Source organism: Ictidomys tridecemlineatus, chromosome 4, assembly GCF_052094955.1.
Source record: "Ictidomys tridecemlineatus isolate mIctTri1 chromosome 4, mIctTri1.hap1, whole genome shotgun sequence".
Lineage (NCBI taxonomy): Eukaryota > Metazoa > Chordata > Mammalia > Rodentia > Sciuridae > Ictidomys > Ictidomys tridecemlineatus.
The window spans coordinates 20,786,911-20,812,480 of record NC_135480.1 but is presented as its reverse complement, the minus strand read 5'-3'; the positions used below and the strand labels follow the sequence as shown (position 1 = coordinate 20,812,480).

Here is a 25,570-nt window from a genome sequence, read left to right as displayed (position 1 = left end):
CTCCCCCGGGAGCATTGTATTTATAGCTTCCTGCTGTATTCTCCTCCCTCAAGGACACAGCAGATGCACAGGGCCACCCTCTCCTCTCCCTTCACTGATGGCCTTCCTCACACTTTCTGAGCCGTAGGTTGTTTGCCGTCTGGTCCAGATCATCACTATCCCTAGTTTATTCTACAGCCCATTCAGACAGGGCTGGAGACTGCTCTGTGACCTCCCAGGAGGTGCCCAGCGTCCCTTACCCTCCCCAGCATGGCTAAGCATAACATCTCTCCCTTCAGGAATGGGGGGTGACCCGCCTGACTTTTGAATATGACTCTGAGCCCTTTGGGAAAGAACGGGATGCAGCCATTATGAAGATGGCCAAGGAGGCTGGTGTGGAGGTGGTGACTGAGAATTCTCACACCCTCTACGACCTGGACAGGTGAGAGGCGGGGCCCCGGGGTCAGATCGCCCCTTGTGAGGGCTGGTGGTCTGGGTTCCCTGCCGGGTGAAACTCAGAGAGAGGCTCAGCAAGCCACCTGGTTATGAGGACCAGTGTATTCTAGAAACTCTAGAGTCAGGCATGTAGACTAGGTCACAAAGAGCTGTACCTGATTTGGGAGGCAGAGATGCCTAAAATACAGAAGCAGTGAGGATCACACTCAGGATCTTCTCCTAATAGAAGATCTGCTCCTCATCTGCTCCTGTCCCATGTGCTCCCACTCTGTCCTGCTCCTCAGTAGATACCCCTCTGTCCTCAATGAACCCTATCTCCCTGTTTCCCCTCCCAACAGGTCTCTGTGTCCTCCCCCACCCCCCGCAGTACTAGGGATGAAAGTCAGGGCCTCACTTATGCTGGGCAAGTGTTCTACCACTGAGCTACACAGCCCACCTTTATGTTTTTTATTTTGAGGCAAGGTCTCAGTAAGTTGCCCAGGCTGGCCTTGAACTACCGATCCTCCTGCCTCAGCTCTCAGGCAGCTGGGATTCCAGGCATAGACACACCTCTGCAGCCGGCTAGATCTCTGTCTTATAAGCCCAGTTTCTTTCTAGAATGAGTGCCTGGGCTCCCTGCTCCGGGTGTACAGTGCTGCTTGAGGGGCCTCTAGAGAGCCCTGCAGGGAACTTAACCGCATAGGAGCCTCCTCCCCTGGTGACAGGCCTCTGTGCTTCCGTCCAGGGGGGAACCTCCTCCCCTTCCCTGCCAGAGCCGTCACCCTTCTGTTGCTGCTGCTGCTGCTGCTGCTGCCAAGCCAACAGCCACCACTGCTCCTGCCCCCTCTCCCAGCCCAGGGCTGGCTGCCAGGAGGCTGAGTCACACAGCGGTGCACGTGAACTGGGCCTCAGGAGGGGAGTGTGGAGCTCTTCCTCCTGCCACGTGCAGAGGAGGGGGAGGCACTGTAGAGGCAGAAGCCAGCCTCCCGGCTCCGTTAATGGAGGGAGAGCAGAGAAGACAAACTGAGAAATAAACTCGCCCCACCAGCGGGTCTTGCATAAGCTGCTTCTTTGGCCAAAAGAGCCCCAGGAATCTGGCTGCGAACCATTTCAGTTTATCCTTATGTAAACAGCCTTCCTTCTCTTCCTCGCCCTCTAATATTTTTCCTTCTTGCATGAGTGCAGTTATGTCCCCTGCTCATGAAAAACACTTTGTAAACTGTGAAACTCTTTAAGCATCAGCTGTCTCTGTTTACTCCAGCCCTGTCCCTGATTCAGGGAGGATCAGCCGGCCTTGCCCTCTACTCAAGTGCATGGGGCTAAAAGGAGGAGAGTCTTTCAACAAAGAAATATGTTTACAGCTCTTAAGGAACTTCCTCATGCTGGAGGAGGGAGAGAGGTCCCTGGCCCAGTCAGAAAGGCCAGGTCCTGGGAGGCTAGTGGGGCTCTTCTGTGATTAGAGAGGTATGGTCAGTCTCTGTCTCTAGGCAGCTCCGTGTGGACACCAGAGAACCTGGAACTGAGTCCCAGCTTTGGCCCTGCCTTGCTCCATTGCCTGAGGCACCTGCTCCAGCTCTCTGGGCTTCAGTTTCCCTCTCGGTAAAATGGAGACGCAGCCTCCCTTGCCTCCTTTCCACTCGGGTGGGACCTGTGCGCAGATGAGGAAAGCATCCTCAAAGTCTTCAGGGTCTGGGTTCTTTTTTGGGTAGGTGGGACCCAAAACCAAGGGCTCTGTGGGTGATGCCAGGTGTGCTTTGGGCTCCCCAGGATCATCGAGCTGAATGGGCAGAAGCCGCCCCTTACCTACAAGCGCTTCCAGGCTATCATCAGCCGCATGGAGCTGCCCAAGAAGCCAGTGGGTGCAGTGAGCAGCCAGCAGATGGAGAGCTGCAAGGCTGAGATCCAGGAGGACCACGACGACACCTACGGCGTGCCCTCCCTGGAGGAGCTAGGTGCGCACGTCCCGCCCGGCTTCTCCGGCTGCTGCTCTTTCCTGTTGTGGGAAGTGACTTGTTGGGGTGTTTTCTTCTTTGTGGAAGTAATGTATGTTACTATACAAAGTTTAGCAGATATAAAACCATCAAGGTGAAGTCACAACCACTATTTCCCCACGTGCCACTATTTTTTTTTTTTTGGCGGAGGTTGAGTGGGGTGGTGGTCCCAGGGATTGAACTCAGGGGCACTCAGCCACTGAGCCACATCCCCAGCCCTATTTTGTATTTTATTTAGAGACAGGGTCTCACTGAGTTACTTAGCACCTCACTTTTGCTGAGGCTGGCTTTGAACTCATAGACCTCCTGCCTCAGCCTCCCGAGCTGCTGGGATTACAGGCATGTGCCGCCGCACCCAGTACAAAGAACCACTATTGATTTTTGAGCATGTCTTGTTTTTTTGGTGCTCGTGCTCATGAGCTCTGTTTCTAGCTCATATCTCCATGTGTGTGCTCTCCTCTCCAGCAGTGTAGGTGCAGTCTGGGATTGGCTTTTAGCAGGCTTCTCAAGACCAGGATGAGACTAGTATTGTCTTGGGTACTGACTCCACCCTTCCTCCCATACCCCACTCCATCTTTCAGTCTGGACAGTGTAAGCCTTTCTCACCTGAAAACTACAATCACTGCCAGCTAATCTAAAAGGACAAGACGTCCGGGATCATTGTCACCTGCCTGGAATGATAGGGGCTGGAATGGGGAGGGCAAGAGAAAGGAGAAAATAGTGATAGTGGGAAGAGAACCAGGATGACCCAGAAAATGCTAAAACTTTAAGGGCTGTCTCAGTTCCAGTAGCACCAAGAACAAGAACTGTGCTCTAGTTCTCAGAGAGCTTTAAGAACCAAATAGGGTCAAAACTGAGCTGCTTCTGAAATGACTTAACCTCTAGCCCTTTATCTGCGCCTCCTATAGGGTTCCCCACTGAAGGACTTGGCCCAGCTGTGTGGCAAGGAGGAGAGACAGAAGCTCTGGCCCGCCTGGATAAGCACTTGGAACGGAAGGTATGGCCCCGTTTCTGAGCCACAGAACTGCTGCCCATGCTGCAGGGGATATGGGTCACATTCATGTCCCTTAGTGCCTCTTAGCACCAATTGGTTGCAAAATGGAAATGAAACAAAACACAGCCATCCTTATGGCAAAAATAACAGCAGCAGCAAAGTCAGCAGCTGCCACGTGGAGAGTCCTTACCTCCACCTGTGCTGGTCACTGGGCTGAACATTTCTGGGTTAAGCACCTGCTTGCATTATTTCCTTCAGTCTTTCCAGCAGCCCTACTGGGTAAGTATTAGGCTCTCCATTGTATAGATTATGAAACTGAGGCTTAGAGACGCGAAGTAATTTGCCTGAGGTCATACAGAAAGTCAGAGTGAGATATTGGTCTAGGTGCTCATAAAGCTCATGCCAGATTGCCTGCCTGCCTCCTGTGGGCAGCTTTCCCTTAGTAGGAGGGTATCCAGTCAGTAAAGTCCGTAAGATTCATTCTTATGGGTTATGTACCCCTATCTATGGTACGTCTCTTCCAGGGCTTTGATGTCCATTTGCTCAGACCCAGAGAGCCCACATCTCAGGGCAGTGAAAATTAGCAGGAAAAGCAAAAGAGGCTGAGGCCCTAGGACACCTCTCAACAGTGTCCCACAGCCCCCACCAGCCTGTGACCAGAGGGGCAGAGAAGGTCCTCCCTACTGAGAACAGTCAGCTCCTAGCTCCTTTCTTGAAGCTGGTTTGTAGACTGGGCCCTTAAAGTTCCAACTTTTTTCTCTCCCTGCTCAGATGGAAGGTGATTTTTCCCAGCAGCCAGATGGTCATAACGGAGGCTGGGGAAGGTCTGCTAGAGGACAGTGAGCTCCCAGCCCACGGGAATGCTGTGCTGTGGCCTCAGCCCCACTGAGCCCGGCAAACTTGATGTTCCTGTCTTGGTGCTTCTATCATCTGGGGCCAAAACTAAGCCCACTAGACTTGAAAGTCGAGACCTGATGTCCAAGGGCTGTGAGGGGACCTGCTTTCTCTGTCTACAGCAAGAGATATAACCAAAGATTCTTGGGCTTGGTTTAAAGACAGAAATTGAGCCCAAGGGCAGAGGACAGAGATTATACATGGGATGGCAGAATAGAATAAGACTTTAAAAAGTAAAGAGCTAATCTAGCTAACCTGTGATCCTATGGATTATGGTTCTTTTCACCTTGGAAGTGTTTTGTAGAGGACTTGCCCCTCAGGTCACCAAGTCAGGATTCATTTTACATACACCCTTAGAGACCCTGTCTGTCACGGGACCCATTCAGACCCAATGGTAGCCAGGGGACATACTTTGTCCTATAAATCTGGGAGAACAGAAGGCACTGTGTGGACAGGAGTTGAACCCAACCAGGTTTACCTTAAATACATTAGCTTCCCAAATGTGAAGTGACCAGCTCATCATGCCAGGTTATGCTAGTTTCTAGAAAGACTGCCAAACAAGATAGGCATGGAGTCTGTCTCCATGGAGTTGATCATTAATCAGGGAATTACAGATGTCCTGAGGATTAGAACAGGAGAGGTTCCTAGGAGGATTGTGAGAGCAAAGAACAGAAGAATTACATCAGTCAGTTCTTGTTTGCAACTTGCTTTTGAAAATCAGGAGTCACATAACCAGGAGTCTAAGGTATAGCCTTCAGGCACAGCTGATTTTAGTGTCCAGAGAATGCTATTAGGAAGGCGTTATCCATCTCCTAGCTCTGCTTTCCCGTGTATCGTTTTATTCTCAGGCAGACTTTCCTAGAGCAGTGGCAAAGGTGACCACCCAGCCCATTTTCCATTTAATTACTAACATAATAATTATTAATTATTATGCTCTTTTCTAAAAGCTTCAGGAAAAGTTCCACGAGTATTTCCATTGATCTGGTTTGTGCTGTGAGACCTTAAATCACTGTGGCCAGGGATGGGTGCTTTCTCTAGGAAGACTCGCATCGTGAACCCACTCCCAGAGGTAGAAAGTGGACGTGGCTCTGCTTTACCCGTGGCCCTAAGATTAGGGAAGGCCAGTTCTCCACAAGAAGATTACATGCTGTTACCAAAAAAGGAAGGAAAAAAAGACAAACTATGATCTTCACCGCTCTGTTAGTCAATAGTAGATGAGGGTAAGCATCTCTCTGTAAAAGTATCCTGATCATCAAATGAAAGTGGAATGATAGAATTAGAATACCACCACTTTGCAACACCTATAATGACACACTGGGCACGGTAAAGAGAGACAGATGGGCATTATGTGCCCCCTTAGACTTCCTAGAGGACCAACTCAAGCTCACTCCAGTCTCTGGGACCAGCTACTGGTTTGCAGCCCCTACACAGACAGGTATGGTGAACTGTATGTGTGCATAGTCACCAAAGTCCTGCCCAGAGTCTCACAAGTCCAGTGGCTGGGTTCTTCCACAGAAAAATGGATAAGAGCTGGGCAGGTGGCATACACCTGTAATCCCAGCAGCTCAGAAGGCTGGGGCAGGAGGATTGGGAGTTCAAAGGCAGGCTCAGCACTTAGTGAGACCCTAACTCAGTGAGACTCTTCTCTAAATAAAATATATTTAAGTGCCCCTGGTTTCAATCCCAATAAAAAAGGGGGGGGGGGGATAACAAGAAGTATAGATTAAAAGAAATTTAAAAGAATTAAAAGAATTTTTTAGTGGCCTGAACTAAAACTATGGCACCTAGGGATGCGTGTGCAGGTGAAAAAAAGCAGCTACTTAAAAATGCAAAGAGTAGCTGAAAGGAAAAAGCCCTTCCTCCCAATCATACTTTGCAAAAGTAGAAAAATGGAAGCATTTCAGAAATGTAGAAGGCTGGGGCTGTAGCTCAGTGGTAGAGCGCTTGCCGAGCATGTGTGAGGCACTGGGTTCAATCCTCAGCACCACATATAAATAAACAAACAAAGGCATGCTGTCCATCTACAACTACAAAAATATTTTTTAAAAAATAATAAATTGGGGCTGGGATTGTGGCTCAGCGGCAGAGCGTTCGCCTAGCATGTGTGAAGCCCTGGGTTTGATCCTCAGCACCACATAAAAATAAGTAAATAAAGATATTGTGACCAACTACAACTAAAAAATAAATATTTAAAAAAATAAATAAACAAAATAAACTTTTGAAAAATGCAGGAAACAGCTGGGTGTGGTGGCATGCCTGTAATCCCCAGAAACTCAGGAAGCTAAGGCAAGAGATCAAAAGTTCAAGGCCAGTCTCCACGGTTCAGCAAGGCCCTAAGCAATTTATTGCGACCCTGTCTCAAAAATAAAAAAGGGCTAAAGATGTAGCTTAGTAGTAAAGCCCTGGGTTAAATCCCCTGTGCCAAAAAAAAAAAAAAAAAAATGGGAAATGATTATGAAAGTTGGGCCAGGTATGGTGGCACATGATCCCAGTGGCTTGGGAGGTTGGGACCGGAGGATCACAAGTTCAAAGCCAGCCTCAGCAATGGCAAGATGCTAAGCAACTCAGTGAGACCCTGTCTCTAAATAAAAATGCAAAATAGGGCTTGGGGTGTGGCTCAGTGGTCAAGTGCCCCTGAGTTCAATCCCTGGCACTAAAAAAAAAAAAAAGAAAATAAGTGTCCCTTGTTGGGAGGGGGACTGCACTGGAGTGAGCATATGAATCGGGGTGACTGGCAAAGTCCTGTTTCTTGAATTTGGTGGTGGCTACCTGGGTATTTGCCTCAGAATAATTTGTTAAGCCACAATGCCACATGTTTGTGTGTGTTTCCATGTCTACGTTTCATTTAAAAGAAAAATATGGGGCTGGGGATGTGGCTCAAGCGGTAGCACCCTCACCTGGCATGCGTGTGTCCCAGGTTCGATCCTCAGCACCACATACACCCGTGCCGCCGAAAACTAAAAAATAGATATTAAAAATTCTCTCTCTCTCTCTCTCTCTCTCTCTCTCTCTCTCTCTCTCTCTCTCTCTCTCTCTCTCTCTCTCGTCTCTGTCTCTCTTAAAAAAATTAAAAAATAAATATAAATAAAAGAAAAAGATGAGGGTTGAGGCAGGGCTCAGTTGTAGAGTGCTTGCCCAGCATGTGTGAGGGGAACTGGGTTCGATCCTCAGCACCACGTAAAAATATATATATTAAAAAAAAGAAAGCCGCAGGTTGGGGTGCGAGGCAGTCAGTGCCTGTGTGGGCAGAAACACCCGTTAGATGTGCTGAGGTTGAAACCTGAAGGAGATGGTGCTAAGTGAGGCAAGGTAGGAGGGCAGGCTCAGGCGAGGAGGCTCAAGGCTGGAGAGAGTGTGGTGCCTCCGGCAGAGGGCCAGAGGTGAGCTGGGCGTGAGTGTGCTTTAGGTGCGTTTAAGACAGAGGGACCCAAAGTAGACACCGGGAGGCCTGTCACTGGCTGTCACCAGTGTGCAGTCTAGATATGATCTTACCCGAACAGATTGATCCCAGTAGAGAATAGAAAGAAGAGGATGAATTGGAGAAGTGAGCGGTAGAATTGCAGGACCTGGTTAGGGGCTGGTCAAAGGCGATGGTCAGTCAGGGCAACTAGGTGGCCACAGTGCATTTCTCAGATAGGGGAGGCTGGTGGAAGGATGGGTTTAAAGAAGAGCATGTTACCTTCAAAGCAGCTGGATAAAGCCATGTGCTAGAGCTACAGACATGGTGATTGTCTGCACAGAGAAGCTATTGGGAGCCATGGAACCTGCAGACTAGGACAGAGCCCAGCTGCTCACACATAGGGGCAGGTAGGGCAGGCCAAGCCTAGGAAAGACCCAGGGCAGCCTGCCAGTGGGAAGGCACCCAGGCGTGTTTGGAGGCAACGAAGCTTAAGGAAGGGAGGAAATGAGACGGGAGCAGACAGCAGGGTGCAGTGCTGCCCAGAGGTCCAGAATTACAAGCACAGAAAATGCCTTCAGAATTCAGTGGCATGGAAATCCTAGGAGACTGTGGATGCCAGTGTGGTAGACAGGGGAGCCTGAAGCCAGCCATTGACTAGAAAGGAGCTGTGGGTGGGGAAGAGGGGGAGCCTAGGGTGGAGCCCTCAGGATACCAGAAGTCCTTTGTACTTGGTTTGTTTTGAAATAAGAAACATGAAATCATTTTTCCAGTGTTCTAGAAAAAGAAAAGAGGGTGGCCATGCAAGAGAAGGAAGAGGGGAGGGCTGCAGAGCCAAGTGGAGGCCTTGACCTTGGGCAGCATGAGGGGGGTATGCAGGTGAACCTGGAAACTCAGTAGCCAAAAGATGAGGTGCGTCCCATCTGATGGCTTCCCTTATTTTTATCAGAAGGCAAGAGGTCATCTGCTGAAGGGTGGTGGGGAAGTGTGGTCTGGGAGGTCTCAGGAGGTCAGGTTTGTGAAACAGCTGTCATAGAGAGAAGGAAAGGTGTCAGGAATTGAGAGCAAAGCAGTTACCAGCTGTGATGGAAAGAGACCAGGATCTGTCGTCAGAGGCCCAGGCTCTTTCCAGCCCTGTCTCTGTTTTTTTGTTGGGTTTGTTATTTGTTTGTTCATTTTTGTTTGTTTTTTAGTGCTGGGGATTGAACCCAGGGCCTTGCACATGCTGGGCAAATGCTCTACCACCGAGCCACACCCCCAGCCCCTCCATGTTTCTTATCCTCTCTGTAACCCCAAGAGTCACAGAACCCACAGGAGCCTAGTTTCCTCATCTTCAGAAGAAGGTAATGGTAAATGCTGCCCAGAGAATGGTTAAGGTCAGGTGAGAGGACACAGCGGACAGTGAGTTAGGAAATAAAGCACTAGCACAGTGGCTTTGTTTTGTTGTTTTTGAGACAGGTTGCCAAGTTCTAAGGCTGACCTCAAACTTGCAATACTCCTGCCTCAACCTTGTGAGCCAGTGGCTGTTGATGAAAAAGACAAGACCAATAGTACATGACAAATGAACCCAGGAGGGAATGACTCTGTTGGTCTCGGAAGTGGGTTGGGAGTTTCTTCCTTCCCTGAACAGAACAGTGGTGAGAAGTCCCTAGGTGTTTGTGACACAGCAGCAACAGCCTTGGGCCCCTGGTGACTAAAGCAGGAGCTGAGTGAGTGAGTTCCGTAAAGTAGAAACTGTTTCTTTCTTTCTTCTATATAATTATAGCTTGTTCAGGGCTTTCAGAATTCATTTTCATATCTCGCTCGTTTTATTTCATCCCCAGCAATGGGGAATTTTGTTCTTAAACTGAAAAACTCATTTGCAGTCTTACCACAAGTTAAGTAGGAAAGTCAGGGGCAAGCACATGGGCACCCTGCTTGGCACGGTGGCGTGCCCCCCACAGTCACCGGGCCTGAAGGAGTGGCTTTCTATTGTTTGACCTTAGGCAGAACTACCCACCTGGGGCCCCTGTCTTTAACTTCTGTGACTCTTCTTTTTGTCACCTCCCCTGTCTGCTGCAGGCCTGGGTTGCCAACTATGAGAGACCTCGAATGAATGCCAACTCCCTGCTGGCCAGCCCCACAGGCCTCAGCCCCTACCTGCGCTTCGGCTGCCTGTCCTGCCGCCTCTTCTACTACCGCCTGTGGGACCTGTATAAAAAGGTGAGGGCACAGTGAGGGTGACACCCCCTCCCCCCACTTGTAGCCACATGGATCACAGTTTTCTGGGCCTGCCAATCACCCTGAAAAGGATCCCTCCCTCTCCAACCCTAGACAGGGGCTAGGTTATGGGTCCCGGAGGTGCACAGTCCAGGGAGCTGGGAAGAGTTGATTTTCAAGAGGTGGCAGAAGGAGCACACGCTGAGTCACTGATCCCGATGAGCCCAGATTTTCCTGTAGTGCAGGAGAACAGGCTGAAAAGCAGGCCTCAGGGTGTGACCCTAGAGGGGGCAGAGTCACTGGCAGCAGGTGGGTGGGGGCAAGGTCCTAGGTGGGAAGTGGGGAGTATGAGGCTGAAGCCAGATGTAAACAGTAAGGTGCAGCTGCTGTCCCCAGGGCCTTGGCCAGAGCATTTAGAGGGGAATCCAGGAATGATAAGTGTGGTCAGTGACTGGGGGAATCGCCTGGAGGGGCTGCATACAGGGCCATGCCACAAGGGCAAGAGGGACATGACCCTGTTAAAGCATTTCTAGGAGGACAGTGTCTTTAGCCTTCATTTTCCTCAGCTCATCCTGTGTCTACATTTTTTTCTTTTTTTTTATATATTATATATATATTATATATATATATATATATATATATTTTTAGGTGTAGATGGTCATAACCCAATGCTTTTATTTTTATGTGGTTCTGAGGATTGAACCCGGGTCCTGCCCATGCTAGGAGAGCGCTCTACTGCTGAGCCACAATCCCAGCCCCTGCATTTTTTTTTTTAACAGTACTAGGGATTGAACTCAGGGTCTCATACCTGCTGGGCAAGTATAATACCACTTAGTTGCATCCCACAGGTCTTTTTATTTTGAAACAAGGTCTCACTAAGTTGCCCAAGGTGACCTTGAACTTGTGACCCTCTTGCTTCAGTCTCCCAAGTAGCTGGATTCCAGGTGGGTACCACCATGCCCACCTGTGTCCACATTTTTTTTCAATGTTATTTCCCCATCCTTCCCAATATCAAGATATTGTGGCACAGAGTAGCTTTGCCAGTTTGATGGATTGTCTTGTGATTGTCGGAAAATCTATTTGCGAGGAGGTTGAATTTCCTAATTCCCTCATGACCTCAGACCTAGGCCGTCATATAGCTTATAGAACCAAAATCTAGACTGAGAGCTTTTATGCATGCTGATACAAAAAAAAAAAAAAAAAACCTTCAACCTTTCAGAAAGTGGAGCCAAACTGGGCACTGAGGACAAGGATCGTGACGAAGTCTTGGTAGCTGAATTCCTGCAGCAGTGTCCTCTCCCTGCCAGCTCTCAGTGTCTTTTTATTGTTGTTTGTTTGTTTTTTGGTGGTGCAAGGATCAAGCCCAGGCCCTGGTGCATGCTAGCAAGCTCTGTGCCACAAGCTGCACCCAGCCTTTGCTCAGAGCAGTGGGCCAGCAAATGGGGCTGGGTGTGGACTCCATAGGCACACTGGGTCACTTCTAGGGGATAGGCCTCTACATGTCCAGGGGATTTGGAGCCACCAAATTTGGGGGTCTATAGGTTCCTTTGTGAGAGAGACCCAAGTGACCAAAGCTAAAATCTGGGCAAGGTAAATTCATGTGGCACCCTGCCCCTCAGGTTAAGAAGAACAGCACACCTCCCCTCTCCCTGTTTGGGCAACTCCTGTGGCGAGAGTTCTTCTACACGGCAGCCACCAACAACCCCAGGTTTGATCGCATGGAGGGGAACCCCATCTGCATCCAGATCCCCTGGGACCGCAACCCCGAGGCCCTGGCCAAGTGGGCCGAGGGCAAGACAGGCTTCCCCTGGATTGACGCCATCATGACCCAACTGAGGCAGGAGGGCTGGATCCACCATTTGGCCCGGCACGCTGTGGCCTGCTTCCTCACCCGCGGGGACCTCTGGGTCAGCTGGGAGAGCGGGGTCCGGGTGAGTGCCCTCTCAGCGGAAGCCAGCCCATACCCTCTGATCAGGCCCAACATCCCCTTTCTGGGCTGCGGGATGGGGTGGGATCTCTGGGACCAGAAGATCCCCTCCAAATCCTCCATGGCCTGCCCTCAGCGGAAATGCTTTGGCTCCTTGGGACACTGTGGTGACTTGGGGAGGACAATGGCAGTAGGTGCCCAGGGAAGCTGATTGTCTCCCCACCGCACCTAGGTGTTTGACGAGCTACTCCTGGATGCAGACTTCAGTGTAAACGCGGGCAGCTGGATGTGGCTCTCCTGCAGTGCGTTTTTCCAACAGTTCTTCCACTGCTATTGCCCTGTGGGCTTTGGCCGCCGCACTGACCCCAGTGGAGACTACATCAGGTGAGGCTGCAGACCAGGCTCTGATCTGGCCATTGTGGCTTCCTTCTGGGATGGAATGCCTGTGGTCCTCTGGAGGAAGGCCTAGGTGTGCTGACCGGGTCATCTGCTATATGTTCCAGGCGGTACCTTCCCAAATTGAAAGGCTTCCCTTCTCGATACATCTATGAGCCCTGGAATGCCCCAGAGTCCATTCAGAAGGCAGCCAAGTGCATCATTGGCGTGGACTACCCACGGCCCATCGTCAACCACGCAGAGACCAGCCGGCTCAACATCGAGAGAATGAAGCAGATCTACCAGCAGCTCTCGCGCTACCGGGGACTCTGTAAGGAGCACTCCCATCCTCCCCGCCCCCACCATTTCCTAGCTGAGGGAAGGACAGCACTGTAGGCCCTGAGACCCAAAGAGGGGGACTTCCAGTGCTTGCCAAGGGAGTGCGAGTGCAGTCTTTCAGGCTGTGGAGCTGACCTGGCTTCCTGGGGCACAGGTCTCTATAGGCTGGGCTGGATCAGGCCTCCCTGGATAGTAGTGAGGCAGTGGGAAGCCATGGAGCCTTGGCGACACAGTCCTGCCCTCCCCACCCCTCGTTTCTCTTGCCCTGCACTTCTGTACTCCACAGGGCTGCATTCTGATTATGTCACTGCCTCTTCCCTAGGTCTACTGGCATCTGTCCCTTCCTGTGTGGAAGACCTTAGCCACCCTGTGGCAGAGCCTGGCTCCAGCCAGGCTGGTAGCATCAGCAGCACAGGTGAGTAGCAGAGCTGGCTTGTGGCCTCCTGTCGCCTGTGCTACCACTTCAGTCTTCAGGGCTGAAGCCAAAATGAGTCCTTGCCTGGGGGAGCTCATATTCCCCCTGGGCAGACAGGTAGTAAGGGAACCAAGTAAAATCCTTTCAGGTCACAAGTGCTTTTGAGGAAAGTCCAACTGAGTGGCTGATGGAGAGGGCTGGGGAGCAAAGGGTTCCTTGGGTCCCTTTGCTGGGAGCAGTCAGGGAACACACGTCTGAGCAGTGGTTGATTACCATGTGATGAGCAGAAGTCAGCTTTTCCAAAAACTGGGAAAAAGAACATTCTAGGCAAAGGGAATAGCAAGAAAAGGCCCAGAAACAGGAATCAAGCCCACTCAAGGAACAGGAAAAGGCCAGAGTGGCAGTGTATCGTGCATGAGGAGCTAGAATGAGCTGGGGACAAGGTGTAGCAGGATCTAGAGGCTCCATGTCACTCTCAGGGGAGCAGCAGGGTGAGGCATGTTTCCACTTTTTAAGATATTTTTTTGAGGGGGTGCGGGGAGCTGGGGATTGAATCCAGGGCCTCATACGTGCTGTGCCACTGAGCCACACCCCAGCCCCCACCAAAGTTTTAAAAGCTCTGCTGGCTGCTGCATGGGAGCAGACAGTATGGAACAGGCAGGAGCACATCGAAGCAAGGAAGGAGATGCCGACAGGCATGCAGACAGGAGGTGACAGGTGTGCAGACAGGAGGTGGCAGTGAGAGGGAGAGCGTGCTGCATCCTGAACCTTGGGCTTCGGGTTGAAGGTAGTGATGTGAAGCTGACAGGATCTCCACGGGTTTGTCCAGTCTGCCGAGCCAGGCCACACCGTGGATTGGAGTCCTGCTCATCTCTGTTCTGGGAGACCCAGGGTGACAGGGGTAGTGCCTCACCTTCAGAACAGGGACATTAGACAGGCCAAATCCATCTTTAGCCTGGGACCCATGGGATTTGGGGGCAGGAAGCTGGCTCTGCTGCCAGCAGCCCTGGCCGTGTTCTCAGAAATCTCCAGGCAAGGTCACTGCTGAAGAAAAGGTCTGAGGAGCAGTTCGTGGCGGGCTCCCTGTGGCCAAAGAGCTGCTGCTGCATAGGCCAGGGTCATCTTGGCTGTAGGTCATCTCTGTGACCCTTTAACATGCTTCCCCACAGGCCCCAGACCACTATCCAGTGGCCCAGCATCCCCCAAACGCAAGCTGGAAGCAGCTGAGGAGCCACCTGGCGAAGAACTCAGCAAACGGGCAAGGGTGGCAGAGTTGCCCACCCCAGAGCTGCCAAGCAAGGACGCCTGAGAGTGAGTGACAGCAGCCTGGAGTCATCCTTGGGAGAGAGGTGGGGCTTGGTTGGAAAAACCCTGTCTGTTGGCTGGAGGTGAAGCAGTGAGGTGCAGTCTTCAGGGGACTGCGGGTGTGTGAGATTTCAGCTTGCAGTCCCTCCACACTGAGCTTTCATACCTTCTAAAATTGAAAAGGAAATTTAAAAGTTGAAGCCATTTGCTTTGTTTGCCAGCTAAAGAGAAGGGAAAGCCTATTGGTTGATTGGTTTAGGGGTCTTTTTGATGCTTTCTACATGTTAAAAGTGAGTTGATGTGGCTCAGTGGTAAGAGCGCTTGTGTGTGAGGCACTGGGTTCGATCCTCAGCACCACATAAAAATAAGTAAAGGTATTTTAAAAAAAAGAAAAGTGAGTCAAGTCCAACAAGAAGAACACAGAGCCAGATGTGAAGCAGTGAAGAAGCCCTGGGAGTGTTGAGGAGGCTCCCCAGTCCCCGTCCCAGCAGGCTGTGTTCTGAAGGCAGCCAGCGGAGGGCAGCACTGGCCTCCAGAGGACAGGAGAGGGCAGGGCAGCACCACCCAGCCTAGCCCCACCTGAGGACAAGGGACCAGCCTCTCCAGTCACGGCCACTCCTCCCTTCTCACCTTCCTCCCAGTGGCTTCAGCTCTGCTCTTGTCAGTCAGCACTCATCTTTTCTGGAAGCTTCTTGAATGTCATAAAAAAAAAAAAAACCTCTCTCTTCCTTCCCAAAGCAGGAAGAGCCTTTTATGCTTTTCTCCGGGAAATAAATATAAATCACCGTCCTCTGAGTCGCTGTTCCTTAGATGCCATGACTGCATCAGTAGATTGGAGGGATATTTCCTCTGTGGGGCTGTTTGGTTCTTTTTTCCACATCCCTCTCACCTTGGGGACACACAGGGGCCATCTAGTGTGAAGGTGTAGGTCTGTGTGCTCAGTGAGACAGTGGCATTTGATGCTTGTACCCTCTACCTTTCCCAGGCTGTTTAATGTAGTCACTGCTAATAGGCAGATTGTGCTGTCTTATTCTTGGGACTACCTACCAGCAAAATCCTGTCCCTATTGTAAGTCTGAACTTTCCAGGCCCATGCTCTAATTTTCAGGCAAGGTCAAAGAACAGAAGTCTAATGTCTGGGGTACGGCTGCTCAGTAAACTGGTGCATCCAACTCAGCGTGGCATTGTTGCCAGCAGATGTATGAGGAAGGAGAGGCATAAAAATGTGGTATAGTGTCCATCCTTGGATCTCAGCATTGCTTAGAAAAGGAGTATAAATAAGCAAGGTGAGGTGGCACCTGCCTAGGATCCCAGCTACTCCAAAGACTGAGGCAGCAGGACGGCAGGTTCAAGCCCAGCCTGGGCAATTTAGCAAGAACCTGTCTCAAAATAAGAAATAGGAAGGGCTGGGGTGTAGCTCAGTGTGAGAGTGCTCCTGGTATGTGTGTCAGTTAGGAATGTATGGGGCTGAGACCCATTAGAATCCCGAACCCTAGATTCTAAGATCCAAAATGCTCTGAAATCTAAGTTTTTGGGTTTTTTTTAATCTAAAACTGTTTGAGCACCAACATAATGGTCTAAAGTTTTGGATTTTGGAGCATTTTAGATTTCAGATTCTCAGATTAGGGATGCTCATCTCAAGCATCTTAGTGAGGGATGTAAGACCTGTACTTGCATCCACATGTATAAAACCCAGTCAAGTGGCTACATCAACTAGGGATAACCAGGCACAGTGGCTTACTCCTATAATCCCAGCAATTTGGGAGGCTAAAGCAAGGGGATTGGGAGTTCAAAGCCAACTCACCAACTTAGTGAGACCCTGGCTCTAAATTTGAAAAATATAACATAGAGCTGGGGATGTGGCTCAGTGGTTAAGCACCCCTTGGTTCAATCTCTGGTACGAACAACAACAAACAACTAGGGTATATTCTTCTCACCTAACGAAAAGTCCAGAGATGGGTCTTGCTAGTTTGTGTTTGGTGGCACCACAGTGGCAGAGTCAGAGATTCTATTGACCATTGCTTAGGGGTCCCCAGATGGCTGCTCCAGCTTCAGCCATTGGTATCTCTTCATGGCAGGAGACAGAAGGACGGCAGGGATAGTTGTTCTCATTTATCCAACTAACAATGTCCATGTATTCCCACTCATAAGACAGGTTCTAGGCAGTGGAGGTGTGGCAGAGAACCAGACTGACAGGCCCTCCCCGGGGTGTGTATTAGTGGGAGAAGACAGTAGAAGAAAAATCGAAGTTGGAGAAGAAAATAGAAAGTAAAGGTTGGGACACAGGAAAGATTGCAGTTTTGTGATCTGAGGGTTGTTGGTCTAGGGACTGCACTTTGAGAACCACTGACTTAGACCAGTCATGACCCACTGTCTGGACCAGACCTGTGATCCCCTGAGCAGAATCCAGCTTAGCTTTGAAGAGCAGATGCATGTACAGAATGCTTAGCCCAGGGCCAGCTCTTAGCCCGCAGCAAATGGTCATTCTTGTTATGATGGATATTATTAGGTTATTGCCTTTAGAGGAACTTAAGGGGTTGGGTCTAATCCTAAAGGGCTATGAGGTCTGGCAGATGGGTCCCTTGGGGGGACTCTCTAGGAGTGAGGAAGCCTGTGGAACAGGGATGATTTAACTGGCATTTTGGGGAGACAACCCACTAGATTGGGCCCTGCAGAGAAGTAGGTGGGTGAGAGGCAGCCAAGTGATGGCATCACAGGTGCAGAGTAAGCCCCACCTCTTGCCCTGAGTCCAGGACATCGTGTGTCAGCCTCTTGGGGTTTCAGGGGCTGCTTCTTGAGGCTCACGTGTTCGTAATTGGTGACTCACTGGGCAAGTGAGGCCAGGGAAGGTAGGAGTTAGAGCCAAGAGGATGTCAACAAGAGCAGACCTCCCTCCAGGACCCCCTGAGAGAAGATGCACATGTCTCTGCAGAGCCTGGGGCTGCACAGGGGTAGCATCATCATCTGTGGAGTGGCAGGGAGGCCTCCCATCAGCTGCCTTGCTCACTGTGTATACATGGGGGGGATGAGAAGCCATCCATGCACAGGCTTTGCATAAGTCAGGTGCACCGTGCAGATGAAATCGAAGGATCATCTGCACGTGCTTCTCATGGTGGCTTTGATTGTGCTCCTGTTAGTTCAGTCAGAGCTAGCACCCTGTCCTGAATCGGCCCAGACGGAGGCTCTGGGGCTCAAGTTTACGCAGTTATCTTGCCCTTCCTCCCCACTTGCTATGCCGCTTTTGGTTGTGTGACTTTGGGCTGGATCCGGAACTTTCTGAGGTGCTTCAGGTTTAAGGTGTCACCAGTCATTCTTTAGCAAGCTGAGGGCTTCATCCTGAACCTTTCAGGGGCTCGTCACCCTGCACTCTGTAGCTTTGTGGTTGTGGAGTGACGGCGCACAGGATGGACTTTACAATTTTAAGCTGACACTGTGGGAAAACAGGTCTGCCGCCCGGGAGTCCACGCCTGCTTCAGATCCACACCAGCGGACGCACTGCCTTTAGTTCAGTTCACAGCACCGCCCGGCAGTCCGTCAGCCTCCCGTTGTGCCTGGTCTCCTCTCACTGCCCCAGCTGACCTACCCTGCGCAGAGTGTCTCGCATGTTCGCTGCCCCTGTGCTGGAATCGTGCCCTCTGTGTACAGAGGGTTCAAGGCCATGGAACCCTCCTGCCCTCCCGGGCCTGCGAGGTCAGCCCCTGGGCTTGTTTTAGTAAAACCTGAGTGCTCGCAAGTCCTTGCTGTCGACTGGACACTTGTTTCGTTGTGTCCTCCCCCGTCGCGTGGGACAGGCACTGGTGGTCTGGAAACGTGGACGTGGAGGCAGCCTGGCTTCCATAAGTGTTGAGGGCTCTGACTCAAGCCCGCGGCCACATGCCACCAGTCCTGCTACTCCCTGACTGTGTGGCTTCACACACATTGTCTCACTTGTCAATTCCTGAAAATGAGAAGGACCTCAGTGTCCCTAGCACTTTCCCTGGCACTTAAAATGTAGTCGCTGACTGACAGGTGTCCCTTGTCTGTTTAACATGACTTGTGCGGTGCTGAAGGGTACAGGTGGTTGATGGGTGGAGACTGAGCTGAGAGCAGCAGCCTGTGCCTGCTCCGGCCACCCCATCTCTTTACTTCCTGGCCCTGACTGGGGGCTGGGGAGCAACCCTCTGCCTGTCTTTGCTCTTGGGCACTGTGCTTCCCCCACACAGTGTGGAGAAGGGAACATGGGGACTTGTTAAGGCTGCAAACCCAGTCTCCCACAGCCCAGCTGCTGCTGACACCAGTGGGGCCCCATTTGGTCTCCTCAGCTCCTTTCTGCCAACGTGTGCCCTAGATTAAGAACAAGGACACGGTCCTCTGCTAAGCGAGCAGCTAGAGGAACCTGTTGAAGAGACCTTTGCCTCACTTGGTAGACAAGAGTCAGCTGGTATCCTGTGACAGTGGCTGTAAACTCGCTGTAGAGGGCCTGGGTGACTGGGGCTTATCTGAGGCCCACCCACTGGCACTGCCCTTCACGAACTGCTCCAAACTAAGTATTCTTTGTTATCTCTGCATCTCACCCCGTTCCTCTAAGGTGAAACTGGCTCCTAAACCCTTTGTGAATCCCCTGCCTTTGGAGATTCTGATGGAGGATGGAGCCTCCCCCTAGAACACTGCACAGGTTCATGCGCACCAAAGCGTGTGAATATGGCACACATGCATGCCGGAGTACTATTCAGCCACAAAAGAGAATGAAATCCAGCTGAGCATGGTGGCACATGCCTGTAAGCCCTGCAATTCTGGAGGCTGGGGCAGGAGGATTACAAGTTTAAGGCCAACCTCAGCAACTTAGCAAGGCCCTAAGCAACTTGGCAAAACCCTGTCTCAAAATAAAAATAAAAAGGGGGCTGGAGATGTGGCTTGGTGATTAAGCACTTCAGGTTCAATCCCAGTATCAAAAAGGAAAAGGACCAAAGTCCTGTCATCTGTGACAACAAGGATGGAACTGGAGGTATTTGTGTGAAGTGATAGAAGCCAGGTCATCGAGACGGTGCGAATGATCTCAGAGCTGGGATTTTGTTTCCTTTTTTTCTTTTAAGATTGATCTCATGGAAGTTGAGAGTAACCTGGAGGTGACCAGGTGGGGAGGTGCGAGGAGAGGCTGCCATGGTGTCCTGGGGCTGGGTCACAGGGTGAGGGGAGATGTCCCCGGGCAGGGACACTGCTGGCCACTGTAGGCGACAGTATGCGCTGTGCACTCCGCACAGCTGGGAGAGAGGAGCTGGAGTATTTGGCCGTGAAGGAATGAGGCATGTTTGAGCAGATGCCTGCATTGAGCCTGGTAGAAGTCATGACAGGGATCAAAACAGCACATGGCACCTTAAAAAGTAATTTTTAAAATGTGCCCTTAACTCCAGGGTCCTCATCGACTGCCCCTTAAGCCTATTGTTAGGCTCCTGAAGGGTCCAGGACCCCAGAGTACCTCCCGCCCATGGAATCTTCAAGCCCTCATCTTCCCCAGCCCTGAAGGGGAGAACAAACAGAAGTGGGTGTGTTGGGCACGCAGGGCCCACTGTGGGTTGTTCTCCAATCATGAATTTATTCTGGTTCAGAAGAATACTCAAGGCTTTGGCTGAACGGCAGGGCAGAGACCTGGAGTCTGGAATGTACACTCCAATCAGCATGTTTCAGTAAATCATACAATACCTTAGGAACAAATTTACTACTTTGTAATGGGAAACTATGGCTATTACAGTACAAGCCTAACAGAAAGAAGTGTTGGAATGACACACATTTTAAAGAATGACCCACTCTGCTGTGCTCTTCATCTGCCGGCTTCTAGATGGATCACCACCATCCAGATCAGATCTGCTTCAGCCTCAGCGTGTCGCCCTAAAAGGACTCCATGTGCTGGGGGGCTGAGTGAGGATTCATATCTCCAACATCTGACGTTTAAGAGCAGTTTCCCCTTTCTGAAAACATCCTAACCTCAATTTATGCTGTTTGGATGTTAATCTTTATGCTACCGTTTGAATTTCTTGTTATCATTCTCTACAAGTCTTAATAAGGAATTCAATAACATAGAAATGACTTACTGTTAAAACATAAAGGTCTTGGAATCAGAATAACCTGTGATTCCTGCCTTGGTTCTGTCATTTATAAATGCTCTTTTCTTGGGCAAGTTACTTACCCTCTCTGGTTTCAGTTTTCTCTTCTATAAAAATAAAAGCAAGGGGCTGGGGATGTGGCTCAAGCAGTAGCGCGCTCGCCTGACATGCGTGCGGCCCGGGTTCGATCCTCAGCACCACATACCAACAAAGATGTTGTGTCCGCCGAGAACTAAACAATAAAAAACATTAAAAATTCTCTCTCTCTCTCTCTCTCTCTCTCTCTCTCCTCTCTCACTCTCTCTTTAAAAAAAAATAGGATAGAGTGTAATAAAGATGCCTAGTTTTAGAAAAAAAAAAAAAAAAGCAAGAGGGGCTGGGGTTGTCACTTAGTGCAGAGCGCTTGCCTAGCACACACAAGGCCCTGAGTTTGGTCCTCAGCCCTGGAAATAAATAAATAAGTAAAGGCAACATCTTTAGAGTTCATGGGGTGGCAAGTTGTATGAGTCTAGAAGGGTTGCCATAACATGGCACCAGGGGCCACGTGGCCCCAACCACAGAAACATATCCTCTTAGAGTTCTGGAGGCTTGAAGTTCAAGATCATGGTGTCTCTCTTTGGCTTGTAGATGACCTTCAGCCTGTGATTTCACGTGGTTTCCCTCCATACTGTCCAGGTCTCCATTTTTTCGTCCTATAAGGACACCACACATATTAAAATTAGGGATTATCTGAGTCTCCTCCTTTTGACTTAATTGCCTCTTAAAGACCCTGTCTGCATTGGGCCTGGTGCCACCTGCTTGTTCATCCCAGCAATTTTGTAGACTGAGGCAAGAGGATCACAAGTTAGTGAGACCCTGTCTCAAAATAAAAAACAAAAGTTCTGCAGATATAGATGTAGTGGTTGAGCACCCTAGGTTTGATCCCCAATACCAAAAAATAAAATAAAAATGAAAAGACTCTGGGCTGGGGCTCAGCAGTAGAGCGCTCGCCTCGCCTGTGCGAGGCCCTGGGTTCCATCCTTAGCACCACATAAAAATAAATAAACTAAAGGTATTGCATCCAACTACAACTAGAAAATAAATATTAAAAAAAGAGAAAAGACTGTCTTCAAATAAAATCATATTCTGAGGTACTGGGGGTTACAACTTCAGCATATAAGCAGGGGCGTGCAGCTCAGTCTTGGCACAAGTGTGTGGCGCCTGACTCTCAGGAGGCTGGGCGGGCTGCTAAGTAGCGGCCGCCTCTCTGGCACTTCGCCTGGGAAGCTCTCCGCAACCAATGCTACTTGTCTCTGTAGATTCTCAGACACACTAAACCTATTAAACAGCAGCTGACATGCTGGGCTTACCCTGTTCTCTGTTATCAGAGATGAGGCCCTTTCTTCTCTCTGCCCCAGATTTGGGATGTTATAAATCTTTAAAATGAGTCATGCTGTGTCTCCTGTCCCTTCCTGCCCCCGCTACTCCCCGCCACCTTCCAGCCTTGTGCCAGGGTTCCTTCATTTATACATGGAAAATTTTTCACCTGCAAATTCTAAATCGAGCCCTTGCCTTACTCTTCAGAATTTCTGGTCCCAGCTGGGCAAGGTGGCACACACCTGTAGTCCCAGCAATTTAGGAGACAGGAGGATCACAATTCAAGGCCAGCCTGCACAACTTAGTGAGACCCTGTTTCAAAAAAAGGAAAATAAAGAAAATAAAAATGGCTGGGGATGTAGCTTAGGGGTGGTAAAGCACTTTGGGTTCAGTCCCCAGTATTGCCTGACCCCCCCCAAAAAAAATAGATTTATATGTTTATCTTTGCTGGTCCCAGTGGCTTTTTTTTTTTTTTTCGGTTGTAGGTGGACACGATATCTTTATTTTTTTAATGTGGTGCTGAGAATTGAACCCAGTGCCTCACATATGCTAGGCAAGCACTCGACCACTGAGCCACACCCCCAGCCTCCCAGTGGCTTCTTTTTGAGCCACTGTTTTCTGATTCTCTGTCTCTGGCACCAGCTGCCATGCCTTGTCATAGCTGAACTAGTGTCACCCGAGGCTTCCAAGGAGTTGTATAGCCTTGTCCTCTGTTGCCCTCAGCCCCGGGTGGACAGTCTGCAGGCGAGAGCTTGTCCTATACTTGTACTTCAGAGGGAGAGTATTTAGTTGTCCCCATTGCCTCCCAGCAACAACCTGTCCCCAGGTACTATGGCCCATGCAGCTCACTCTTTGGTCTCTTCCCCATCAGTCCCCAGAGGAGCTTGTGTGGCTGTGTGGCTGAGCAGCCTCCTGACTGACTGCCCTTTTGCACTTGTTTTTCTCTTCCAGCTGCTGAGCCTCTGCTCCCTAAGCAAAGCCCGGGTGCCCAAGCAGCCACCATGGCCACAGAGTGCAACCTACAGAGAAGCCGGTCACCGTGGGAGACAGAGGGGACGTGTGTGTGCGTGTGTGCTGAGGAAGGAGTGGTGTGCTGTCTGCGTGTGCATGCATCTGTTTCCACTTGAGATCCCGAATGCCGCCTGGGCTGGGAGGCCCTGGAACTCCCCTCACCACGAGTGCAAGCAGTTTTCTGGTCTCCAGACAAGAGGCCCAAGGTGTCCATAGCCTTGACCCCAGCCAAGACCCATCCTGGCGTGTCCCCTGCCTTGTCCAGTAGAACACAGTGGTAGGACCCCAGCTAGAACTCTGGCAACTCCTCCCCACACCCACTCCCTCCTCACATCGGACTGAGGGGTAGGGGGTCCACATAGTTGGCACTTGTCCAAAGCATGGGATTCTTGGCAGCCAGAGTCCTGCTGGGTTCTCAGCTCTGAGGCTGGTGACTGGGCGGGCTGAAGCTAATGGGTGCTGTGCAGATTTAGCCCTGGCCTGGTTTCTTATTCTAGAATTTTCTGGGTACCCAGAACTGAGCACAAGTTGTAGACAGATCCGGAAAGTTCCCACCATTGTATGGGAGTGCGCCTGGCTGACGTGGTGCGCCCAGCTTGGAGATGGCAGCTCCAGACACATACCTGCCTTTTCAGGCTCGAGCCATTTCTCACTGTTCCTTCCACAGAAGATGAGAGAGAGCCAGCCTCGGCCTCTACCAAGAGCTGTGCAGGGGCCAGGGTCAGAATCAGTCCCTCAGCAGGAGACCAGGTCCAGGTGGCTTGAGGTTCCTGGGCTCCTCTGGCCACACTCCAAGGCACCAGGTGCTCCAGGGAGGACAGCGGACGCCAGCCAGGGAATTTGGCTGGTCTTGGTTCTTAGGTTTCCAGGGCCTGCTCTGAACTGGCCAGCTGTCCCACTAGCCGGGCTCTGAAGACAAGGGACTGAGAGGTGGGCACTGCCAGGCAGTTGGCAGAGGTACAAGTAGAGCTCACACCCAGCATACCATCCAGAAGCAGCAGGGGAGGTTTGACCAGAGAAGCCGAGCGAGCCTCACATTCCAGGAGCGCCGGCTCCCACCCCTCCGCCCACCACCAAGGCCTGTGTTGAGGACAAGCAATGGAAAGCAGGACTGTGTGGTCACCTAGAGCAAGTCTTCCTTCCACCCCGTGGCCTGCACTTGAGCCACAGAGTGTGTGTGTGTGTGTGTGTGTGTGTGTGTGTGTGTGTGTGTGTGTGTGTGTGCGCGCGCGAGTGCGCACAAAGCTGAAAGGCTAGTTCCTGTAAGGATTTTTGTTTTCACATGAAACATTAAGCTGGCCTCTGGGCCCTTTCTTCTACCTCCCCTGTGACCTTTCGTAGCCTCAACATTGTTAGCTCCCTTGGCCCTGGTCCTGACTGTCCTCTGTCCCTGGGCCAGGTTCCTGTCTCCTAGAGCTGTCCAGCACACTGACTGACAGGCTTCTTCCTGAGATGTCCTCAGGTTTTCTCAGCCAGAGAGCTGCCTTTAGAGTCCAACTGTTGTATGCTTGTCACCCTCACTAAAATGTCCTGTCATCACATGGGGGAAACAGCACAGGTGACGGTGTTTTCAGAGCTTCCTGTTCTCTCAGCCCCAGCCAGGAGGAAAGAGCTGCAGCCCACTGCCAGGAGAGAGCGGGCTTGGAGGGAGGTCGGAGAGCAGAAGGTCCAAGGCAAAGGGCGCGTTCAGTGGTTACCTAGCGGCACTTCACCCGTCGGGACGGTTCCCTTTCTTGCCTGTTTGCTATGGCTCTTCCCTAAGGCACCACACTTGTCAAGACCATGTCCCCTACTCCTCCGCCAGTCCTGGCATGCTGGCCCACCCCAGGACAGCCTCTCAGGGGCCTGGAGCTCCACGGTGGCTTCTCATCTCCTCCGTACCCAGGTGGCCGTGAGGACGGCCACAGAGTGAAGCCCTAAACCCTGTCTCAGGGCCAGCGTGGGGAAGAGGTGGTCACAGGAAGAGTGCACTTTACAGAGGTTTCCTGTTGCTGGGAAGGTGTGTTTCTCCTGCAGTTTGTGAATATTCACTTGTTTTATAAATGTCTGATCCTGTCAGTAAAGCCGTGCCGTGGTCAGTCTTGTGGGAGGCCTGGGAGTGGAGGTTGTGCTGCTGGATCTGAGTGAGGCTTAGGCAACACCACCATGGCTCCCAGGGAGGTCCCACTGGGCTTGCCAGGAGCTGTGCAGAGCACTCGGGGCTTAGGACGAGGTTCCTGAGTGCTCCCCCACAATGACCCATGGGTCCCACCCCCAGCCCACCCTTCACCTATGTGTAGTGGCTCAGCAGCAGCTGTGCAGTGAGGGGCATGCTCGGATGGCCTGCTGGAGGTGGGCAGCAGCCCAGCCCCGGCCCTGGATGCTGGCTGCGTCTCATGCCATCTGGCCGAGGAGTGCCATGGGAAACCACACACTGCACAGAGAGAGAAGGGAAAAACTTGACCCCGTTCTACACTCTGCTCTAAGGCTCTTGCTGGCCTTCACTCCCTTCTCCCAGCTCCTCATGTGGCTGTGGCTTGGTCCTGGAACTAAGATACCTTTGTTCTTGAGTAAAAGGTTCTGGAGGAGGGAGATTCCTCTTTGCACACACCTCCTGAGCACACACTTGTTAGCCACAGTGATTTCCTGGGAGGAAAAGACATGGCAGCAGATGGCTAGTGTGAGGGGCCTGAGCCAAAGTACAAAGTAGCAGGAAAGTGAAGTGACCATCTTTCCAGGCCTCAGTGGCAGGAAGAGGAGAGGCAGCCAGGGTGAGCTCCAGGTGCTGGAGCTTCTTGGGGCTGGAGCAGGGGTCGCTTACTGTAGGGAGGGTGCCTCCAGCTCCTTGCTGGGCACTACATGGAAGGAAAAGGAGCCAGCATCACCAGCTGGCAG

The 25,570-nt window shown here is 51.1% G+C and overlaps 1 protein-coding gene across 3 annotated transcripts in view; it reads left to right on the top strand.

Annotated features, from left to right (window-relative positions):
- Positions 1 to 24,759, top strand: part of Cry2 (cryptochrome circadian regulator 2) — a 34,852-nt gene extending 10,093 nt beyond the window's left edge. The window contains exons 3-12 of one of the 3 annotated variants that reach the window (XM_005330030.5): positions 279 to 421; positions 2,182 to 2,366; positions 3,314 to 3,402; positions 9,752 to 9,892; positions 11,509 to 11,820; positions 12,049 to 12,200; positions 12,320 to 12,522; positions 12,853 to 12,945; positions 14,115 to 14,256; positions 22,637 to 24,759. In XM_005330030.5, the coding sequence (XP_005330087.2) occupies positions 279 to 421; positions 2,182 to 2,366; positions 3,314 to 3,402; positions 9,752 to 9,892; positions 11,509 to 11,820; positions 12,049 to 12,200; positions 12,320 to 12,522; positions 12,853 to 12,945; positions 14,115 to 14,254 (1,458 nt within the window). In that variant the 3' untranslated portion in view covers positions 14,255 to 14,256; positions 22,637 to 24,759. Of the gene's footprint in view, positions 1 to 278; positions 422 to 2,181; positions 2,367 to 3,313; positions 3,403 to 9,751; positions 9,893 to 11,508; positions 11,821 to 12,048; positions 12,201 to 12,319; positions 12,523 to 12,852; positions 12,946 to 14,114; positions 14,295 to 22,636 lie in introns of those variants that run through there. The other 2 variants (XM_021729638.3, XR_013437590.1) reach the window with 2 other exon arrangements.
- Positions 24,760 to 25,570: the final 811 nt, after the last annotated feature.